Source organism: Ruditapes philippinarum, unplaced genomic scaffold (assembly GCF_026571515.1).
Source record: "Ruditapes philippinarum isolate M1 unplaced genomic scaffold, ASM2657151v2 ctg1886_1_1_1_1, whole genome shotgun sequence".
In the NCBI taxonomy this organism is placed as follows: Eukaryota; Metazoa; Mollusca; class Bivalvia; order Venerida; family Veneridae; genus Ruditapes; species Ruditapes philippinarum.
Genome location: NW_026862694.1, coordinates 18904 through 39476, shown reverse-complemented (window position 1 = coordinate 39476; position 20573 = coordinate 18904). Strand labels below are relative to the sequence as shown.

Here is a 20573-nt window from a genome sequence, read left to right as displayed (position 1 = left end):
GGGCAATAACTATCACAACACTATTAAGCAATAAATCATGCATATACAGGTTCTCTCCCTTGATTCTCCAAAGTGTAAACAGGAAGTTTTAATATTTGATATATTGCCAAATAAAACAAAACTACTTCAAGAGCCTCTCCATGTACTATATTTTTGTGCCCTCTTGTGCCTAAAAAAATGCATGGAGGGTCACCTGAAGTCGCACTCCTTCAGTTAAGCTGCACATTTTACTTCCTCCCAATGTGCTCTGTCAGTGTTTGAAGTTTAAAGAAAACCGCTAAAGTACTTTTTGAGTTATATTTCAAGTCATCTGTAAAATTTTTTTAAAGATATATGGAGACATTCCAGCTTTACTGACAAGAGAAGACCTTGATAACCTATTTGTGCATTATTTCACAAGCTAGCAGGTACCCCTGAGTATAATAAACAACTTCTGTCAGCTAGCTGGATATTTTCCTTACATTAAAGATTCCAAAAGTCTTTTGAAAGATTTTTGAATCCAATGTTGTGGTGCCAAATGCTGTAATTCGACAACATTTACCAATTGGGTCTATTAGGCCCTTTAATCGTAATAGGTTGTAAGTAAAGCATCATTTTATGATCAAAGATTAGGATAAATGCTGCAACTTTTACTTTTGAAATATTGGCCTAAAACAAAACTTAATATTCGTCATTATGTCTCAGAAATGACAGCACAAAAATGCTTTTATAATGTTTAAAGAATGAATATATATTGGATGCCAATCACCAGAACCAGATGAAACTGAAAGTAATGCTAAATGTTAAATGAGCCACGCCATGACAAAACCAACATAATGGGTTTGTGACCAGGATGGATCCAGACTAGCCTGCGCATCCGCGCAGTCTGATCACAATCCATGCTGTTCACTCTCAGTTTCTCTACTTGTTATAGGGTTTGTAAGCGAACAGCACGGATCCTGATCAGACTGCGTGGATGCGCAGGTTGGTCTTGATCCAGATCCATGCTGGTTGCAAACCCATTATGTTTGTTTTGTCATGACACAGCTCAAATTATTTGACATAAAATTAGCAATCCAGCTACTTTAATACAAAATTTCTATAACTGTACTGCTTGTCAAAAGGCAACAGAAGCAAAATATGGTTTGGATAATTGTCAAGTGAGTTACATTTTTTTTATCTATAACAGGACACCAAAAATAAAGAAAGCTTTTGAGAAATATACAACATTTCTTGGGCATGATGAGCCTTAAAGATGTGGAATGTTGACTTACCATCAAGTGTTTGTTCGTGTCAGCAGGGGCGTCTACTTCAGCGTCTGGTTTAAATATAGCTAGACCATCATTTACCATAACATCATTAATATGTATATCTACATCACATTGATTTGTATCTGTTAAACACAGTGACATCTTCTGGCTCTGTAAAATATATACTTTTACCAGTTAATACAAAAATTTCTGTAAGACTGTCCGCTCAACTATTCTCAGTAACAAGAGTTGGCCAAATGATTGAGGACTCAACTATTCTCAGTAACAAGAGTTGGCCAAATGATTGAGGACTCAACTATTCTCAGTAACAAGAGTTGGCCAAATGATTGAGGACTCAACTATTCTCAGTAACAAGAGTTGGCCAAATGATTGAGGACTCAACTATTCTCAGTAACAAGAGTTGGCCAAATGATTGAGGACTCAACTATTCTCAGTAACAAGAGTTGGCCAAATGATTGAGGACTCAACTATTCTCAGTAACAAGAGTTGGCCAAATGATTGAGGACTCAACTATTCTCAGTAACAATAGTTGGCCAAATGATTGAGGACTCAACTATTCTTAGTAACAATAGCTCTCCTTAAGACTGTGTGCTCAATGATTCTCAGTAACAACAGTAACTGTTATCCATTAGACGGCTCACTCAATTATTCTCAGTAATTGAGAGTAAGAAAAGGGGCATAACTCTGTAAAAGGTAACTCATAGTTATGACACAGATAATCACAGAGATCAAGTGTGTGAAGTTTCAACCCACTCCCTTCAGGAGTATTTAGGTTCCAACCAGCATGCAAAAACTTAACCAAAGTGTGACGGCAATGCCGGGATGAGTACATCTCTCCTTATTTTTCGAATAGTCAAGCTAAAAAAAGCTCTCTCCGATGAATATTTGTTAAAGTTCTGCTGTATTAACTATTTATATCAATGTTCCTTATGAAAACATAGCCGAGGGGTTGTTTGACTTTAAGGTCATGTACATTGATCTAATATTCCTGAATTTCCTGTAATAAAACCAACAGAATGTTACAGTCTCCTTGCTACCTTTTATAAGAAGGCCATTAAAAGATTTCAGATATTCTCTCAAAAATTGTTAAACAGCATTTCAAAAAGATGTCTACTTTTATAATAATCTGTATCAGAATTTTATTATATCAGTACCTTCACATCACAGATGTAAGCCACTAATGGACGATGACAAGTCAGCTCCAGTAAACGACTTCTAGATTTATTCTTCCATTTCTGAAAATACACGATAAAAATTCTTCAACTCTTGAGAAATTAAAACCAAAATAAATACCTGGATATCATACATTTGGTTCCATTAGGTCTGCTTTTTGATAAATAAGAAAAGTGTATCATCTTGCACACATCTTGTAAGTAGTACAGTAGAACTTTTATGTGTTGAACTTCGATAAGTGGACTTTCTCAATGTATCAAAGTAAAATTAAAGTCTCGATTTTTTTCTCCAGTACATACTTTATTAATGTTTTCGTTAAATTGAGACCGATTCACGTTGAAGTTGAAGTCCTGACATGCAAAGGTTTTATGCAAGTCCCTTCAACTAACCTAAGTTCTACTGTATTTAATATTCAAGTATTGGGATTAACAATCAAAGACCAATTGTTTTAAGTGCCTTGTATACACAATTCAAAATGATTTAGTGTCTACAACTAACATGTAATTATATATGACTGTCAAACAAGTGACCTTATCAGAAGTTGGATAATCAACAAAATTATTTATAAAAGCTACTCAACTTTTTGAATCAACTGGAAATGTGTCCAAAGGACATAGATGCCCCACTGTTTTCACAATATAGGAAGGACAGCTTGACAGCAGAGACAAATCTGCCCCTATAAGCAGGGGTCTAAAAAGCAGGAACCTAAAGACCTTTAACCTATTTCAACAGGTCTGTATGAATAACCACTCCATCAAAGTCACTGTTAAAGTTAATACAATACTAATAAATGCAGTAAAAGAATTCAAAGTAATACATTGCTACATACCCCATTAACACCAGAAGGTGGGTGTGTGTTGGCAAGCCTTGCTTGAACAGCCTGGGCTGGCAATGTCAGGAATTCAGCTCTGAAAACAAAAATTAATAATACAACATCAAATTGTATTGTTATTGAACTCTTTACAAAAACTGGTCTTTCTATGCCTATATCATAATGCGAATTATGCAAATGCAAGACATTACATGCTACATGTTGATTTTCATTCAGTTGTTAAATAAAGAATTTATAATTATGTTAACAGATGTTTCAAGCTTTTATGACTGTCATGTGACAAAATTCCAGCTTTACTGATGGGAGAAGACCTCAGATATTCTTTCAAGAATTACTTCAGAAACAAGCATGTACAAGAGGAAAACCATGGACTTTTGAAAACTAGATGCCTGCACTCATTAAATGTCAATGTTCCATTAAGCTAGCTGGATAGCTTCACCACATGAAAGAATCTAAAGTCCCTGGAATGGCTTCAAACCCACAGCAGTAGTAGGGCAAATGGTTTAAAGTAAACAAAACCTTTATCTACACTCCTAGACACTTGTACCCTGATATGAATTAACCAAACTCAAAGGAGTGACATTCACCACTCAGCAAATGGACCCTAAACAAGAGCTGTCTGTTAGACAGTGCACTCGACTATTGTAAGTACTTGCCTAGACGATCACTAACAGGTACATATTCAAAGTTTCAAAGCTAAGTGATAATAAGTAATAAGTTGGAAAAAACTTAACCAAAATTGTAAGAAGAAAGGGGCATATTTTTTTCATTCTCCTTGACAGAGTTATGTCCTCTTGTCTGCAAGTAAGAATGGTGGTCACTAAAAAGTATACAAAGTTTCAAAGCAATACCTCAAAGAGTAAAGGACATACGAAAACTATATTTGACACCTAATAATAAACAAATTAGAATGCTTCTGAAACTAAATCCCATATCTACAGAGAATCTAAACACATTTATTGTATTATGAACTCACTTTAAAAATCTAATCATGTTTTTCTGTACAAAATTGGTGTTGCCATAGTCTACATAGTAGATTTCAATAAACCCTTTGTCATTACTGCCAGTTATAACACCTCTATGCCAATTGTTATCTTCCGGAAACAAGGTGGCGCACACCTGGCCGGGGACCATCAATTCCTCGGGCATCCTGTAAATATCCATGTCCCTGTCTTTGTTGTACGTCTCACTGAAATAAACATGAAATGATGAAGACCTGATGAAATGGTTGTTTATTTGTACAGTTTGGTAAGTCACATCAATGCTAATGGTAAATTTCTTTAGTTAAGTTTTAAGTCAAGTTATGGGTGATTATTTACTTAGTTTAGATTATAATTGATATTCATTTGGTTGATTTTAGACACATAATATGTTGGTAATTATCATTTGGTTTAATTTTAGTCAGATACTATGTTGGTAATTTATAGTATTCATTTTTGGTGTTAATCATAAGAATGACAGTGGTTGTCAAGTTTTAATAATCAGATTGACAACATAACATTATAATAAAGTCATTCTTTAAACAGATGCCCTTAAATCTATGAAAGTTCAATGATTTTTACATAAATATTACTAACAAAATGCAGAAAACTTTGGGTAATGCTGTGAATTCCCTTAATATAATAAGCATGAAATTTTTCGCTTTTGTCATCAAGGACTTTCGTTGGAGTTTAAATTCTTGAATTGACATCCATGATGATAACCACGAAAATAAGTGTCCCTGGAGTATAATTATGTATAATGATTTTGCAAGCTATCAGTAACCGATTGCTTGGTTATTTTTCGAACACGCAACATTTCAGCAAATAAGAGGAATTCCTCAATTGAATGGTTTGTAAACAAAAGAACTTCTAAAATACTTACTCAAGTTGATCCATCAAGTATTCCAATGCAAGAGACTTTGTCCGATGTCGTAACATTACCCAGAACAGACCTGGATTTACTACATTTGTTACATATAGTTCTACATACTGTTCTGGGTTTGGTAAAATCAGAGGTACAAAATGACAACCAGGCCCTGAAATTAAAATGTTATATCATAAGATATATCTATAAACCAGAGATATATCAGTAGTATGGATATGACAGTAGAATGTATGTATGTATGTTATTTTTCAGGGAAGGTTAGGAGTAAGAATTTTAATTCTCGAATACTTCGTCATTATTCTGATTGCATTTTCTTTAAGATTTCTTATGATGTTTTAACTATATAACCATAATCTTTTTTGTATTTATGACCACCCTGTTACAAGCATGATTATAATAAATGGACTTTTAGATATAATATTGTGTGTCATAGGCAACAGATGTTTTATATCACTGCGAAAACAACATTTTAAACATTAATGAAAAACTTACGGCATACATACTTTGCATAAATAAAAATATCAATAGATAATGAAATAGATAAGTATATGTTAAAAAGTTACAATTCAGTCAAGATCATGAGTAGCATGTTTGAAATTAAAAGTCCATATTAAAGTGACATTATGCTAATTTTTTTGGCTTTCTAGACAAGTTTAATTATTAATATATTTCAAAAGATTGACTATTACAATGATGCTTAAACAATAATTGATTATGAAAAATGTTTATGCAAAACAGAAAAACAACCTATATCATAACAAGAGGGCCATGATGGCCCTGAGGTCGCTCACCTGTATATAGCCCCCCCCCCCCCACACACACACCCATAAGAAGATGTTTCATGCTAAACATCTAAGCTCTAGCTCATTGGGCTTTTTAAAAGTAGATTTTTTTAAGTTTTTACTATAAACATATAGTTAAAAACAATGACACCGCTGGGGAGGGCCAGTTTTGACCCCAGGGCTTTTATTTGAACAAACTTTGTAGACACTTACTAGAAGATGTTTCATGCTTAATATCTAAACTCTAGCTATTTGGGTTTTTTCAAAGAAGATTTTAAGTTTTTGCTAGACACATTTAAGGAAAATCAATGACCCCCTGGGCGGGGCCAATTTTGACCCCAGGGCTTTTATTTGAACAAACTTTGTAGACACTCACTAAAAGATGTTTCATGCTTAATATCTAAACTCTAGCTATTTGGGTTTTTTCAAAGAAGATTTCTTTAAGTTTTTGCAATACACATATAAGGAAAATCAATGACCCCCGGGGCGGGGCCAATTTTGACCCCAGGTCTTTTATTTGAACAAACTTGGTAGACACCTTTTAGAACATGTTTGATGCTAAATATCTTAGCTCTAGCTCTTTGAGTTCTTTAAAAGAAGATTTTTTAAGTTTTTACTATATGCATATAGGGAAAATCAATGACCCCCTGGGGCGGGGCCAATTTTGACCCCTGGGCTTTTATTTGAACAAACTTAGTAGACACCCATGAGAAAATATTTCATGCTAAACATCTAAGCTCTAGCTCATTGGGCTTTTTAAAAGAAGATTTTTTTAAGTTTTTACTATACACATATAGTTAAAACAATTACACCCCTGGGGCAGGGCCAGTTTTGACCCCAGGGCTTTTATTTGAACAAACTTTGTAGACACTCACTAGAAGATGTTTCATGCTTAATATCTAAACTCTAGCTATTTGGGTTTTTTCAAAGAAGATTTTAAGTTTTTGCTATACACATATAAGGAAAATCAATGACCCCCGGGGCGGGGCCAATTTTGACCCCAGGTCTTTTATTTGAACAAACTTTGTAGACACTCACTAAAAGATGTTTCATGCTTAATATCTAAACTCTAGCGATTTGGGTTTTTTCAAAGCAGATTTATTTAAGTTTTTGCTATACACATATAAGGAAAATCAATGACCCCTGGGGCGGGGCCAATTTTGACCCCAGGGCTTTTATTTGAACAAACTTGGTAGACACCTATTAGAACATGTTTCATGCTAAATATCTTAGCTCTAGCTCTTTGAGTTCTTTAAAAGAAGATTTTTTAAGATTTTACTATATGCATATAGGGAAAATCAATGACCCCCTGGGGCGGGGCCAATTTTGACCCCTGGGCTTTTATTTGAACAAACTTAGTAGACACCCATGAGAAAATGTTTCATGCTAAACATCTAAGCTCTAGCTCATTGGGCTTTTTAAAAGAAGATTTTTTTAAGTTTTTACTATACACATATAGTTAAAAACAATGACACCCCTGGGGCGGGGCCAGTTTTGACCCCAGGGCTTTTATTTGAACAAATTTTGTAGACACTCACTAGAAGATGTTTCATGCTTAATATCTAAACTCTAGCTATTTGGGTTTTTTCAAAGAAGATTTTAAGTTTTTGCTATACACATATAAGGAAAATCAATGACCCCCGGGGCGGGGCCAATTTTGACCCCAGGTCTTTTATTTGAACAAACTTTGTAGACACTCACTAGAAGATGTTTCATGCTTAATATCTAAACTCTAGCTATTTGGGTTTTTTCAAAGAAGATTTCTTTAAGTTTTTGCTATACACATATAAGGAAAATCAATGACCCCTGGGGCGGGGCCAATTTTGACCCCAGGGCTTTTATTTGAACAAACTTGGTAGACACCTATTAGAACATGTTTGATGCTAAATATCTTAGCTCTAGCTCTCTGAGTTCTTTAAAATAAGATTTTTTAAGATTTTACTATATAGGGAAAATATATGTTTCATACTGTTTTGGTGACACTTTTGCTTGTGTCCCTTGTTGTTTTCTAGTCTACGGTAAGTATCTTCCCCATTGCCTCTAGTTTTTATTTCTTTAATTACCCCCCCCCTTCCCCCGGTCTCCTGTCCCCTTCCCCTTTGTGGGCCTATTGTTATTTTCTTTGAATTCCTAATCAGTTCCAGATTAATCATCATTTAATGATTAACCTGTCCGTGCTCTGTCTTTGCCCTGTCCTGTTTTTGTTCGGGGTCCGCCTGGGCTCCTTGCCGTTGGTTCTTGTTGCTGGGTCATATGGGGGTTGCGTTCATTGAACGCCGCCTTTCCTTGTTGATCTTGTTATCATATTTTAGAAAATGCTCTTGACACTTTATATGAAATATCTTTGGCATCCAAAATATATGCAACAAAAAATAGGTCATGGCAACTTTCCAGCTTTACTGGTGAAGGAAGACCTCAGCTGCGCCCCCTGTATGTTATTTCAGGCCTAAACGGGCACCTGAGAAAGTGAGTAGAATCACTGACGTATCTCAAGCTAGCTAGAAAGCTTACTGACATGAATATGCTTGTGTGGCTCGAACCTACAGCGGTGAGAGGCAAAAGGTCAATGACTGTAAACACTCGCCACAAAGATGTTCCTAAAAAGGAAAGTATTGAGAGATCAACAGTATTAAAACCTTTAATCTTTGAGTAGTTTGGCAAATCTGTACATGTACAGAACCTTTTAGATATATGAAAACATCATACCAACAGCATCTGCAGGATAATCTTCTGAATTTGGAATACCTGGAGGTGGCGGTGTGGGACTAGATTCACGATCGGTTACTGACATCTCTATATCAATGGAATACATTATCATTTCTGTAAATAAAAATGAAATACATTATTATATCTGTAAAGGACAATAGAATACATTATCATTTCTGTAGAGGACAATAGAATACATTATCATTTCTGTAATAAACAAAAGAATACATTATCATTTCTGTAAAGGAAAATAGAATACATTATCATTTCTGTAAAGGAAAGTAGAATACATTATCATTTCTGTAAAGGACAATAGAATACATTATCATTTCTGTAATAAACAAAAGAATACATTATCATTTCTGTAAAGGACAATAGAATACATTATCATTTCTGTAAAGGAAAATAGAATACATTATCATTTCTGTAATAAACAAAAGAATACATTATCATTTCTGTAAAGGACAATAGAATACATTATCATTTCTGTAATAAACAAAAGAAAACATTATCATTTCTGTAAAGGACAATAGAATACATTATCATTTCTGTATTAAACAAAAGAATACATTATCATTTCTGTAAAGGACAATAGAATACAAATCATTTCTGTAATAAACAAAAGAAAACATTATCATTTCTGTAAAGGACAATAGAATACATTATCATTTCTGTAAAGGAAAAGAGAATACATTATCATTTCTGTAAAGGACAATAGAATACATTATCATTTCTGTAAAGACAATAGAATACATTATCATTTCTGTAAAGACAATAGAATACATTATCATTTCTGTAAAGGAAAATAGAATACATTATCATTTCTGTAATAAACAAAAGAATACTTTATCATTTCTGTAAAGGACAATAGAATACATTATCATTTCTGTAATAAACAAAAGAAAACATTATCATTTCTGTAAAGGACAATAGAATACATTATCATTTCTGTATTAAACAAAAGAATACATTATCATTTCTGTAAAGGACAATAGAATACAAATCATTTCTGTAATAAACAAAAGAAAACATTATCATTTCTGTAAAGGACAATAGAATACATTATCATTTCTGTAAAGGAAAAGAGAATACATTATCATTTCTGTAAAGGACAATAGAATACATTATCATTTCTGTAAAGGACAATAGACTACATTATCATTTCTGTAAAGGACAATTGAATATATTATCATTTCTGTAAAGGACAATAGAATACATTATCATCATACATGTGAACCTTTTTTTAAAGATCAAGTGGGAGATTTTTCTTCAAAAAGAGGAAGATTTTAGAATTTGCAATAAACAAAGAAGGAAGTTCTGACATCAAAAATAGGGAGATTTCTTAAATTTGTGAAAATAGCCCTTATTTTAAGTAAAATCTTTGAAAATATGGCTGCAGAAAGTGGGAGTCTCCCGCTAAAAGTAGGAGAGCTCACGTGAATGTATCATTTCTGTAAAGGACAATAGAATACATTATCATTTCTGTAAAGGACAATAGAATATATGATCATTTCTGTGAAGAACAAGATATGTTTGTAAAACATGTATGCCCCCTATCAGCAGCCAATTAGTCATGTGATAAGGTTATTATGACTTCTGACCCAGTGATCAAACAATTAATAAGGGTTATCAAGTATCTACTGGTCATGACCTTAACCTTTGACCCCTTGACCCAAATCTCAATAGGGGTCATCTGCTGGTCACGACCAATCATCATACAAAGTTTGAAGTTCCTAGGCCTAAGCATTTTTAGTTAATTGATCGGAAACCGTTTTAACATACAAGGTCAATGTGACCTTGACCTTTGACCCCTTGACCCCAAAATCAATAGGTCATCTGCTGGTCATGACCAATCACCATACCATGTTTGAAGTTCCTAGGCCAAAGGGTTCTTAAGTTATTGATTTGAAAGCATTTTTACCTACAAGGTCAAAGTGACCTTGCCCTTTGACCCCTTAACCCCAATATCAATAGGGGTCATCTACTGGTCATGACCAATAATCATACCAAGTTTGAAGTTCCTAGGCCTAAGGGTTCTTTAGTTATTGATCGGAAACCGTTTTTGCTTACAAGGTCAATGTGACCTTGACCTTTGACCCCTTGACCCCAAAATCAATAGGGATCATCTACTGATCATGACCAATCACCATATCAAGTTTGAAGTTCCTAGGCCTTAAGGTTCTTTAGTTATTGATCGGAAACCGTTTTTGCTTACAAGGTCAATGTGACCTTGACCTTTGACCCCTTGACCCCAAAATCAATAGGGATCATCTACTGATCATGACCAATCACCATATCAAGTTTGAAGTTCCTAGGCCTTAAGGTTCTTTAGTTATTGATCGGAAACCGTTTTTGCTTACAAGGTCAATGTGACCTTGACCTTTGACCCCTTGACCCCAAAATCAATAGGGGTCATCTACTGGTCATGACCAATCACCATACCAAGTTTGAAGTTCCTAGGCCTAAGGGTTCTTAAGTTATCACTCGGAAACCATTTGGTCTACGGACCGACGGACCGACGGACCGACGGACCGACAAGTGCAAAGCAATATACCCCCTTTTCTTCGAAATGGGGGCATAACAATAGAATACACTATCATTTATGTTAAGGTCAATAGAATACATTATCATTTTTATTAAGGACAATATAATACATTATCATTTCTTTAAACATTATCATTTCTGTGAAGAACAATAGAATACATTATCATTTCTGTGAAGAACAATAGAATACATTATCATTTCTGTGAAGAACAATAGAATACATTATCATTTCTGTGAAGGACAATGGAATACATTATCATTTCTGTGAAGGACAATGGAATACATAATCATTTCTGTACATAACAATAGAATACATTATCATTTAAGTACATAACAAATGAATACATTATCTACATTATCATTTATGTAAAGGACAATAGAAATACTTTATCATTTCTGTAAAGGACAATAGAATACATTATCATTTCTGTAAAGGACAATAGAATACATTATCATTTCTGTAAAAAACAATGGAATACATTATCATTTCTGTAAATAACAATGGAATACATTATCATTTATGTAAATAACAAATGAATATATCATTTCTGTAAATGACAATGGAATACATTAACATTGGCATTTTCTTTCAACAACAAATGCTGTTTGTTGAACAATTGCCAACCATAATAGCAAGTCAGCTGGTAACTAGAAATGTGTCTACAGGACATGGATTTCCCCACATTTTCTTGTTTTGTCAGTCTACAAATGCTGGATGGACAGCAATGGCAATTCTCTGCCACCAACAGTAGAGGGGGCATAAAAACTAATAAATATATATTGTCATGAAATTACAATATAATCACAATATGAAGATTTATATTCCCTACAATATTCAAACCCTATAAGAGGATCATCCTGCATGATAATCTGTAAAAATGCTTACCATTTCCATTGTAAGCTAATTGAATAATTGAATCTTCCATGGCAAGACAGAGGTCTTCTGATGAGTCAAATCCAAGTTCTGATAATGGCAAATTTCTCCCAGTATATTCCTGTAATAGAAAATAAATCATGATGGTAATGAAATTTATGATAATACAACAAATCATTACTTCTCAAGACTAGATCCTTGATTTGTAATTTTACTTACAAAAACCCTACAAGCAGGGTAATAAAGTTCTGGAAACTGAATAAAGACATATATCTTGAGACAAACCTTGAAAACTTCTGGGAACTTTTTGACAGGAACACCATAAGGTCGACTGTTCAGAATGGTTTGTATCGTTTCTTTGACCTCCGATTCTGTTGAATGACCACCACTATTATGAGGGCTTCGTTGTTTTTTTGTTTCTGAAAATATAAATTTGATAAGCATTGAGATACTGCAATATTTCTTGAATATCAAATGAGGTCTTTTCAGTTACATTACAACCTATGAGGGGAAAAACCCTTTGGGATATGAAAATTTTGGTTGTTATAGAGGGAAAATTTATACCTTTGTAAAGGGGCACATAATTTATTCTCTGAACCAGTGAATAGTAACTAAGATAAATAATCACTCATCTGTAACATATCACATCAATTTTCTCTCTCTTTTTACCTTTTTTACCAGGCTCAGGTAATCTTGCATCATAAACCATCCAGTCTCCGCGTGGATTTGGCCGTACTGTCCCAACTGTATCAGGCATTGCAGACAGGAAATCTATTACACTCAAATAACCGTGCTCCCTGTAATCAAGCTGTCGGCCATGTACTGCCTGAAAGCAAAATATTAACATGAATACTTCATATATAGTTATTTCTATCACACAAAATTTGGCCTACCGAACTTGAATAGCTCATTATTAGTTTGTTTGTTTTGTTTGGTTTTATGGCGATAAACACAATAAATATTATATAGTGTAGAAACACGACGAAGGATTTTGGCTAACCTCAGGTGTTACAAAAGTCAAAGCAACACCAGAGGTCAAAATAATCTCAACTGCTAATAGGTGCATAGACTCCAGTAATTAGATCCCATTTAGTCACCTTTTAAGATCATGCAGGGATAAACAATGTCTACAATTCTGGTGCCTCAACCCGTAAAGGTAACCCATCAGCAATAAGGGGACCCATTGTTATAAGATTTTCAGGATTATCTTACTCTCTCACCCTTTTTGAAACATTTTTTTTAACAAAAATGTGAACTTACTTCAAACTCCTTTGGAAATTGATTTGCCCAAATTCCACCAGGATTCTTCTCCAAAACCTATGAAATAGAGAAGAGGAAAAAACCTTACAATATCTTTGGAACAATACAAAATCTTGATGGTTTAACAAATAGCAGGTTATGACTAACAACAGTTCGACAAAACAATAAACAGAAATTAACTCACCTTAATCATAATAATTACCCATAAAAAATACTTAAACTGCTTTCATCTGTGTGCTAACACCAATTTCATCTGTGTGCTTATATACATGTACGGCAAAAACAACAGGCCTTTCTTATAAAGGGAAAAAATTCTGTAAGACAATAATATTTCAACAACAAATCAGCCTGTTTCAGATACATGGCTCCATATGCTAGTGTGAGTTAAAAACGTGACAAATCATACCAACCTGTTGAATTTCTTGCTCCAGGTGATCTTCATTATGAGAACTTGTAGAGGAGACACTGCGAGCATCTTGACCTACAACAATATCGCTGTCACCGGAATTCTCCCTTCTTCGACCTGAAATGTATTTGTCTAAATAAATGCTAATGTGATGTTACGCTCAATCTCATTTTTTCATTGTCAAGAACGAAATATTGTTGCACAACATGTATGTTTAAAAGTAACAAGAAGCAAAAATATCATAAATGTTATTTTGCAATTTTCAGACTGGGTCTATTTAGTTCAGAGCAGGTTAGATGACACTTTGTGTAACCAGTGTTTTTTTTCACTTTTGGGGGAAGGAGTTCGGTGCCCTTTGGAGGGGGAAAAAGCAATTTTATTTCTTCACAAATCAGGAGAAAAGAAAAAGAATCCTGTGCATATTTTAATATACCACTTACCACTGTAAGATTTTCTGTTCTGTGACATTCTTTTCTTTGAGGTAGAAAAGGGGAGCAACTCTTGCAACATAATTTTAAAATATGTCGCTTTTTCTTTATTTACAGATCTAAAATATCGACGGTAGAATTTAAAGCGTCCCATGTGAAACTTGTTGGGATGCGGAGAGTAGCTCCCCTTACCTAGTCAGGAACGATTTGTAAACAACCTTGCTTCACAGTAAGTCTTACAGGCATAAAACAAAACATTTTTCGGCTGTAAGTTGCAAAAAATGATATTCATTGCAGGCAAATTCGGTCTGCCGTATGGGGGGGAAATATCGCATTTGAGGAGGGAAAAAAACATACTATTTTGAGGGGGAAATGGTAACATTAACAAGAAACGTATTATTATCATGGAAATCTTATTTGAAGAACAATTCCACCTTGCTGCTGTCCCCTACATGCTAAATTAAAAGTCTCAATTGGCTACATTTTCAGACCAACAACCAGACACTTTCTGAACATTTTTCCATACAGATTTCACGATTCTAAAGCTTGATAAACTAGAACTGCCACTATCATGGCGTGAATACCCCCGCATACCACTTTGTCAGAATCAACAGTGGATATTTAGAGCTCAAGGACAACCTCCCTGCCAAATCTGAGGTTACTAAGCCAGTGCATTGCCAAGTTATGTATTCTACATGCTTCAAATGTGAAAATGTCAAAATCAATACATTGCGGACAGGACATTCTTTAGCAATTGAGAAGAAAAGCTTTTTTTGTCAAGGTCCCTGTGACCTTGACCTATGACCCAGTGACCTCAAAATCAATAGGGGTCACCTTATAGTCATGATCAACATCCATGCCAAATATGAAGACTGTGGGTCAAAGGAATCTTAAGTTAATGGGTGGACAAACTTTTTGAAGTCAAAGTCCCTATGACCTTGACCTTTGATCCAGTGACCTCAAAATCAAAAGGGGTCATCTACTAATCATGATCAACATCCATGCCAAATATGAAGACTGTGGGTCAAAGGAATCTAAAGTTATTGGGCTGACAAACTTTTTGAAGTCAAAGTCCCTGTGACCTTTGACCTGGTGACCTCAAAATCAATAGGGGTCATCTTCTAATCATGACTAACCTCCATTCCAAATATGAAGACTGTGGGTCAAAGGAATCTTAAGTTATTGGGCGGACAAGCTTTTTGAAGTCAAGGCCCCTGTGACCTTGACCTTTGACCTGGTGACCTCAAAATCATTAGGGGTCACCTGTGACCTTGACTTTGACCTGGTGACCTCAAAATCAATAGGGGTCATCTACTAATCATGACTAACCTCCATGCCAAATATGAAGACTGTAGGTCAAAGGAATCTTAAGTTATAGGGCGGAAAAGCTTTTGAAGTCAAGGCCCCTGTGACCTTGACCTTTGACCTGGTGACCTCAAAGTCAATAGGGGTCATCTACTAATCATGACTAACCTCCATGCCAAATATGAAGACTGTGAGAAGAATCTTAAGTTATTGGGCGGACAAGCTTTTTGAAGTCAAGGCCCCTGTGACCTTGACCTTTAACCTGGTGACCTCAAAATCAATAGGGGTCATCTACTAATCATGACTAACCTCCATGCCAAATATGAAGACTGTAGGTCAAAGGAATCTTAAGTTATTGGGCGGACAAGCTTTTTGAAGTCAAGGCCCCTGTGACCTTGACCTTTAACCTGGTGACCTCAAAATCAATAGGGGTCATCTACTAATCATGACTAACCTCCATGCCAAATATGAAGACTAAGGGTCAAAGGAATCTTAAGTTATTGGGCGGACAAGCTTTTTGAAGTCAAGGCCCCTGTGACCTTGACCTTTAACCTGGTGACCTCAAAATCAATAGGGGTCATCTACTAATGACTAACCTCCATGCCAAATATGAAGACTGTAGGTCAAAGGAATCTTAAGTTATTGGGCGGACAAGCTTTTTGAAGTCAAGGCCCCTGTGACCTTGACCTTTGACCTCAAAATCAATAGGGGTCATCTACTAATCATGACTAACCTCCATGCCAAATATGAAGACTAAGGGTCAAAGGAATCTTAAGTTATTGGGCGGACAAGAAAAAACCGACGGACAGCCGGACGGACAAGCTGATTCCAGTATACCCCCCTTACAACTTTGTTGTGCGGGGGTTTAATAATAAAATACAAAACACAAACCTCTCCCTTTTGATGGTCTTCTGCGACGATTGTTTTCTTGTGGCCGTTGTTGTTCTTGAACAGCCGAATGCTGTACAGGTTGCGGTGCTTGATAATTTTCCTGGGACGTCTGCATGTTGAGCTGGTTATTTGCCTTTGCCTGCAGTCTAGGGGGCAGTTCTCTAGTTTCTCTATTGCCGATATTATCCACAGGAAACACTCGCCATTCTCCCCTTTCAACCTCTTCAACTTTGATTATATCTTTTAATGACTGTAAAAACTCGTACTGGTTTTGAAAGCCATAATGCCTATAATTTATACCAGTTCCATACATTCTAGAGAAAGCACTGTCTAAGTGTGTGACGGGTATACCATTCGGGAACGAACGGAACAAATCTTTAATCTGCCTCCTCACGTATGCTGGAACCATCGGTTGGGGAGGAGCCAAATTTGAAGCCGACCTTCTAGGATAACGATTGTTTCCCTGATACATTCGTGGGGGACCACCACCCCCTCTATTGCGATACACAGCATACTTTTGCTTGTTTGATACTTTCTGTCTAGACACAAGCCTTTGTATATGTTTAGTTGTATCATCTGCATTAGCTGTAAGTGTCATTACCCCATTCTTGTATGATATTTGGACAGCATCGTCTATATCTCTGAAAACAAGAACATATGTTACTAAACACATATGCTCACAGCCCAGATTCTTGTCAAGAAAAGGTTTACCTATTGATAATTCATAGACAGAAAAATTGCCAATAAAATTGTAAACACAGTTATATAACTTGAAAGATTTTAAATTGTAAAAAATATAAGGTGGCATGACATTGCTATGTGAAGAAGTAAAAAATATTCAACTTACAATTAAAAATTTATCAAATACATAAATGCAAGACCTTGACCATGAACCCAGTGACCCCCTAACTCAACAAAACTTATGTTCGTTCTAAACAGGAAACAACTATTGGCAAAAAAATAAACAAGAGGGCCATGATGGCCTTGAGGTCGCTCACCTGTATATAGGCCCCCAGAGCGGGGCCAGTTTAAACCCCAGGGCTTTTATTTGAACAAGCTTGGAAGACACCCATTAGAAGATGTTTCATGATGTTAAGTTTTTACTTCACACATATAATGAAAAACAATGACCTCTCCCAACCCCGGGCAGGGCCAATTTTAACCCAAGGACTTTTATTTGAACAAACTTGGTAGACACCCATAAGATGTTTCATGCTAAACATCTAAGCTATAGCTCATTGGGTTTTTTAAAAGAAGAGTTTTTAAGTTTTTACTATACACATATATTAAAAACAATGACACCCCTGGGGCAGGGCCAGTTTTGACCCCAGGGCTTTTATTTGAACAAACTTTGTAGACATTTACTAGAAGATGTTTCATGCTTAATATCTAAACTCTAGCTATTTGGGTTTTTTGAAAGAGGATTTTTAAGTTTTTGCTATACACATATAGGGAAAATCAATGACCCCCATGGCGGGGCCAATTTTGATCCCAGGGCTTTTATTTGAACAAACTTTGTAGACACTCACTAATAGATGTTTCATGCTTAATATCTAAACTCTAGCTATTTGAGTTTTTTGAAAGAAGATTTTTTAAGTTTTTGCAATACACATATAAGGAAAATCAATGACCCCTGGGGCGGGGCCAATTTTTACCCCCAAGGCTTTTATTTGAACAAACTTGGTAGACACCCATTAGAACATGTTTCATGCTAATTATCTTAGCTCTAGCTCTTTGAGTTCTTTATAAGAAGATTTTTTAAGTTTTTACTATATGCATATAGGGAAAATCAATGACCCCCTGGGGCGGGGCCAATTTTGACCCCAGGGCTTTTATTTGAACAAACTTGGTAGACACTCATTAGAAGATGTTTCATGCTACATATCTTAGCTCTAGCTCTTTGGGTTTTTTAAAAGAAGATATTTAAAGTTTTATCTTTCGGTTGCCATGGCAACCAGAGTTCTGCATGGAATTAAATTCTTTGAACAATTTTTAAAAGGTGACCACCAAAGGAACATTCCTGTGAAGTTTGGATGAAATTGGCTTAGTGGTTTATGAGGAGATGTCATTTAAAGTAAAAGTTTACAGACAGATGCCGGACAAAAAGCGATCACAAAAGCTCACCCTGTCACTGTGACAGGTGAGCTAAAAAAATAATAAAGGCTGCATAAGAAAAAGTGTAAAAATTCCATTGTTTGCACAAGTGACCTTGACCTTTTGACACTCAACACTGTGCCATCCATGGTACATTCTTTCTTTTTTGGAAGGTTTGTACCATTTTGTTATGTATCTGTATTTTGCTACAAAATAAAGAGCATATTTTCTCATTTTAAGACAAAAATATTAATTTTAATTGACTTTTTATCATGAATTATGTCTGAAATAATCTTGTGTATTGTTCTGTTTTCTTGAGGAAACGGAAATGGTTCAACATGTATGTTCTAAATGTAAATAACGGCGATTTTAACAAAAAAAAGCGATTTTTTTTAAAGCAAACAAGTCATAAATGATGATTTTTTTTAGATCAAGGGAAATTTTTCAGCTCAAGGGGAATTTTTTTTCAGGTGGGGAAGTAGCCGTTAAATGGCTACAGTAATATAGTAAAAACAACCCTGCTATAACAAGTCTCTGACTAGGATATAATAAGTTTTTTATTTGTCAATGCTTGGCTTATCAACAATTTATACATAGTTATTTGGGGATATGCTTCACTTTACTACATTGCATACACAATGGATGAATACGAGCGTGTCAGATTCCTGGCATGATTAGTAATGTTCTGTCATCAGTTGGGACGTCAAAATATCAGCTGCATGAAATATCAAATCTAGTATTTTAAGTCATTGTACATAAAATATTCTAGCCATATTCTAAAATATTTTAGATAAAGAAGGGTTTACAGGGGCATATTACAGTTGGGGGATAATCAGATAATACACCAATTGACAGTCTCTATATGAACTATGTAAATAACCAAGGTATATTGAGTGAAAAAATACGAGTTGTTTCCCTTTTCTACAAGTAAAATCGATATCTCTTATGCTAAAACAATGCAAATTTAGCAGTTTATAAACCGCTTGTTTCAGACTTCCCGGTTTACGTCGGTCCGACAGACATGTCCGATAAATTTTGATTAGGTCCGACGATTTTTTATTCCAGATCGGTTTGACTTTCCAGCTTTTATCCAAGTCACATTTATACAAAATGGTGTCGCTAAAAGTGCCAAACCTGGGAAAAACAAAAATATACGTCAGAGGCGCGCGCAGAACAGCAGTAAAAGGATGAAAAGAATAGATCGGAGACAAAATTTAATGAAAAATGGAAGCAAAACTGTGAATCGTTGGTGTATGACAAGGAGATGAAAATGCCCTGTACAGACCGTGCAGATTTTTACAGCGAAAAAATTAAAACTGAAAAGTGTCTTAGAAATATAAACACAAGTTTTCCTTTGATTTTGATTCATTTTATTTGGTCTGACATTTCGTTTCGGTCCGACAGATTTCATGGTTTGTCAGCTGGTCAGACCGAATGTCCGACACTTTTTTTAAATTCGGGAAGTCTGTTGTTTGGGGCGATTTAATATCTGATTTTAAAATGTATTACATCAATGAAAAGCTTGTAAATCTTAGCTTCGTTCTAGTATATATATTTCAACATTTGTTTCATACCAAAGGTATTTTTATTTACAGTTAAACCTACTCTGCAAGTCAGACCAATTTACATATATTTTACTCGCAATTCTAAAGAATAAGAAGAGCCTGTCGTCTGCTAGTTGGGAAATTGTCAATCAGTGTATTGAGCATTTCGTGCCACCCCAAAATATTTAGACTTGTTGCAGACAGATACCTCAAAAAATCTTCAATGGTAGCATAACCTATATCCCTGTAAGCTAATCTGACTCCAATAAAGTTGTAAAAGTCTCGCTCAAGCTCTCTGACAGTTAGAGCAGCTGGACATGATAATAGCAGTGCACGCACGTGCTTCTTGAATTCGTCTTTTTTCTGTGCTGCGTCCGACATTATCAGATGACAACTATTTCATTTGTAAAATTTAGTTTATCTATACTTTCAATTCACTATATTTTCGGTATTTAGCACTGAAACGTTATTCTATTCAACTTTATTTCCCGCCACAAGTCAAATCCTCTCTGGAAAAGCAAAACAAACAGTTTTTAACAAAAACACTCGTAGTTTCGTATATTTTTTTTTTTATTTTTGTTGAATTGTCGACAATAATGTCAGATATTCCTAAATGTA

The 20573-nt window shown here is 35.1% G+C and overlaps 1 protein-coding gene across 1 annotated transcript in view; it reads right to left on the bottom strand.

Annotated features, from left to right (window-relative positions):
• The window catches only part of LOC132719927 (tudor domain-containing protein 5-like), a 60833-nt gene extending 40338 nt beyond the window's left edge, over positions 1 to 20495 (bottom strand). The window contains exons 1-13 of the mRNA XM_060703885.1: positions 20164 to 20495; positions 16318 to 16958; positions 13698 to 13810; positions 13288 to 13344; positions 12697 to 12853; positions 12313 to 12446; positions 12040 to 12148; positions 8610 to 8723; positions 5119 to 5272; positions 4232 to 4444; positions 3253 to 3331; positions 2405 to 2485; positions 1254 to 1400 (exon numbers count right to left, since the gene is read on the bottom strand). Of these exons, the coding sequence (XP_060559868.1) occupies positions 1254 to 1400; positions 2405 to 2485; positions 3253 to 3331; positions 4232 to 4444; positions 5119 to 5272; positions 8610 to 8723; positions 12040 to 12148; positions 12313 to 12446; positions 12697 to 12853; positions 13288 to 13344; positions 13698 to 13810; positions 16318 to 16958; positions 20164 to 20336 (2172 nt within the window). The 5' untranslated portion in view covers positions 20337 to 20495. The remainder of the gene's footprint in view (positions 1 to 1253; positions 1401 to 2404; positions 2486 to 3252; positions 3332 to 4231; positions 4445 to 5118; positions 5273 to 8609; positions 8724 to 12039; positions 12149 to 12312; positions 12447 to 12696; positions 12854 to 13287; positions 13345 to 13697; positions 13811 to 16317; positions 16959 to 20163) is intronic.
• Between the last annotated feature and the right edge of the window lie 78 nt (positions 20496 to 20573).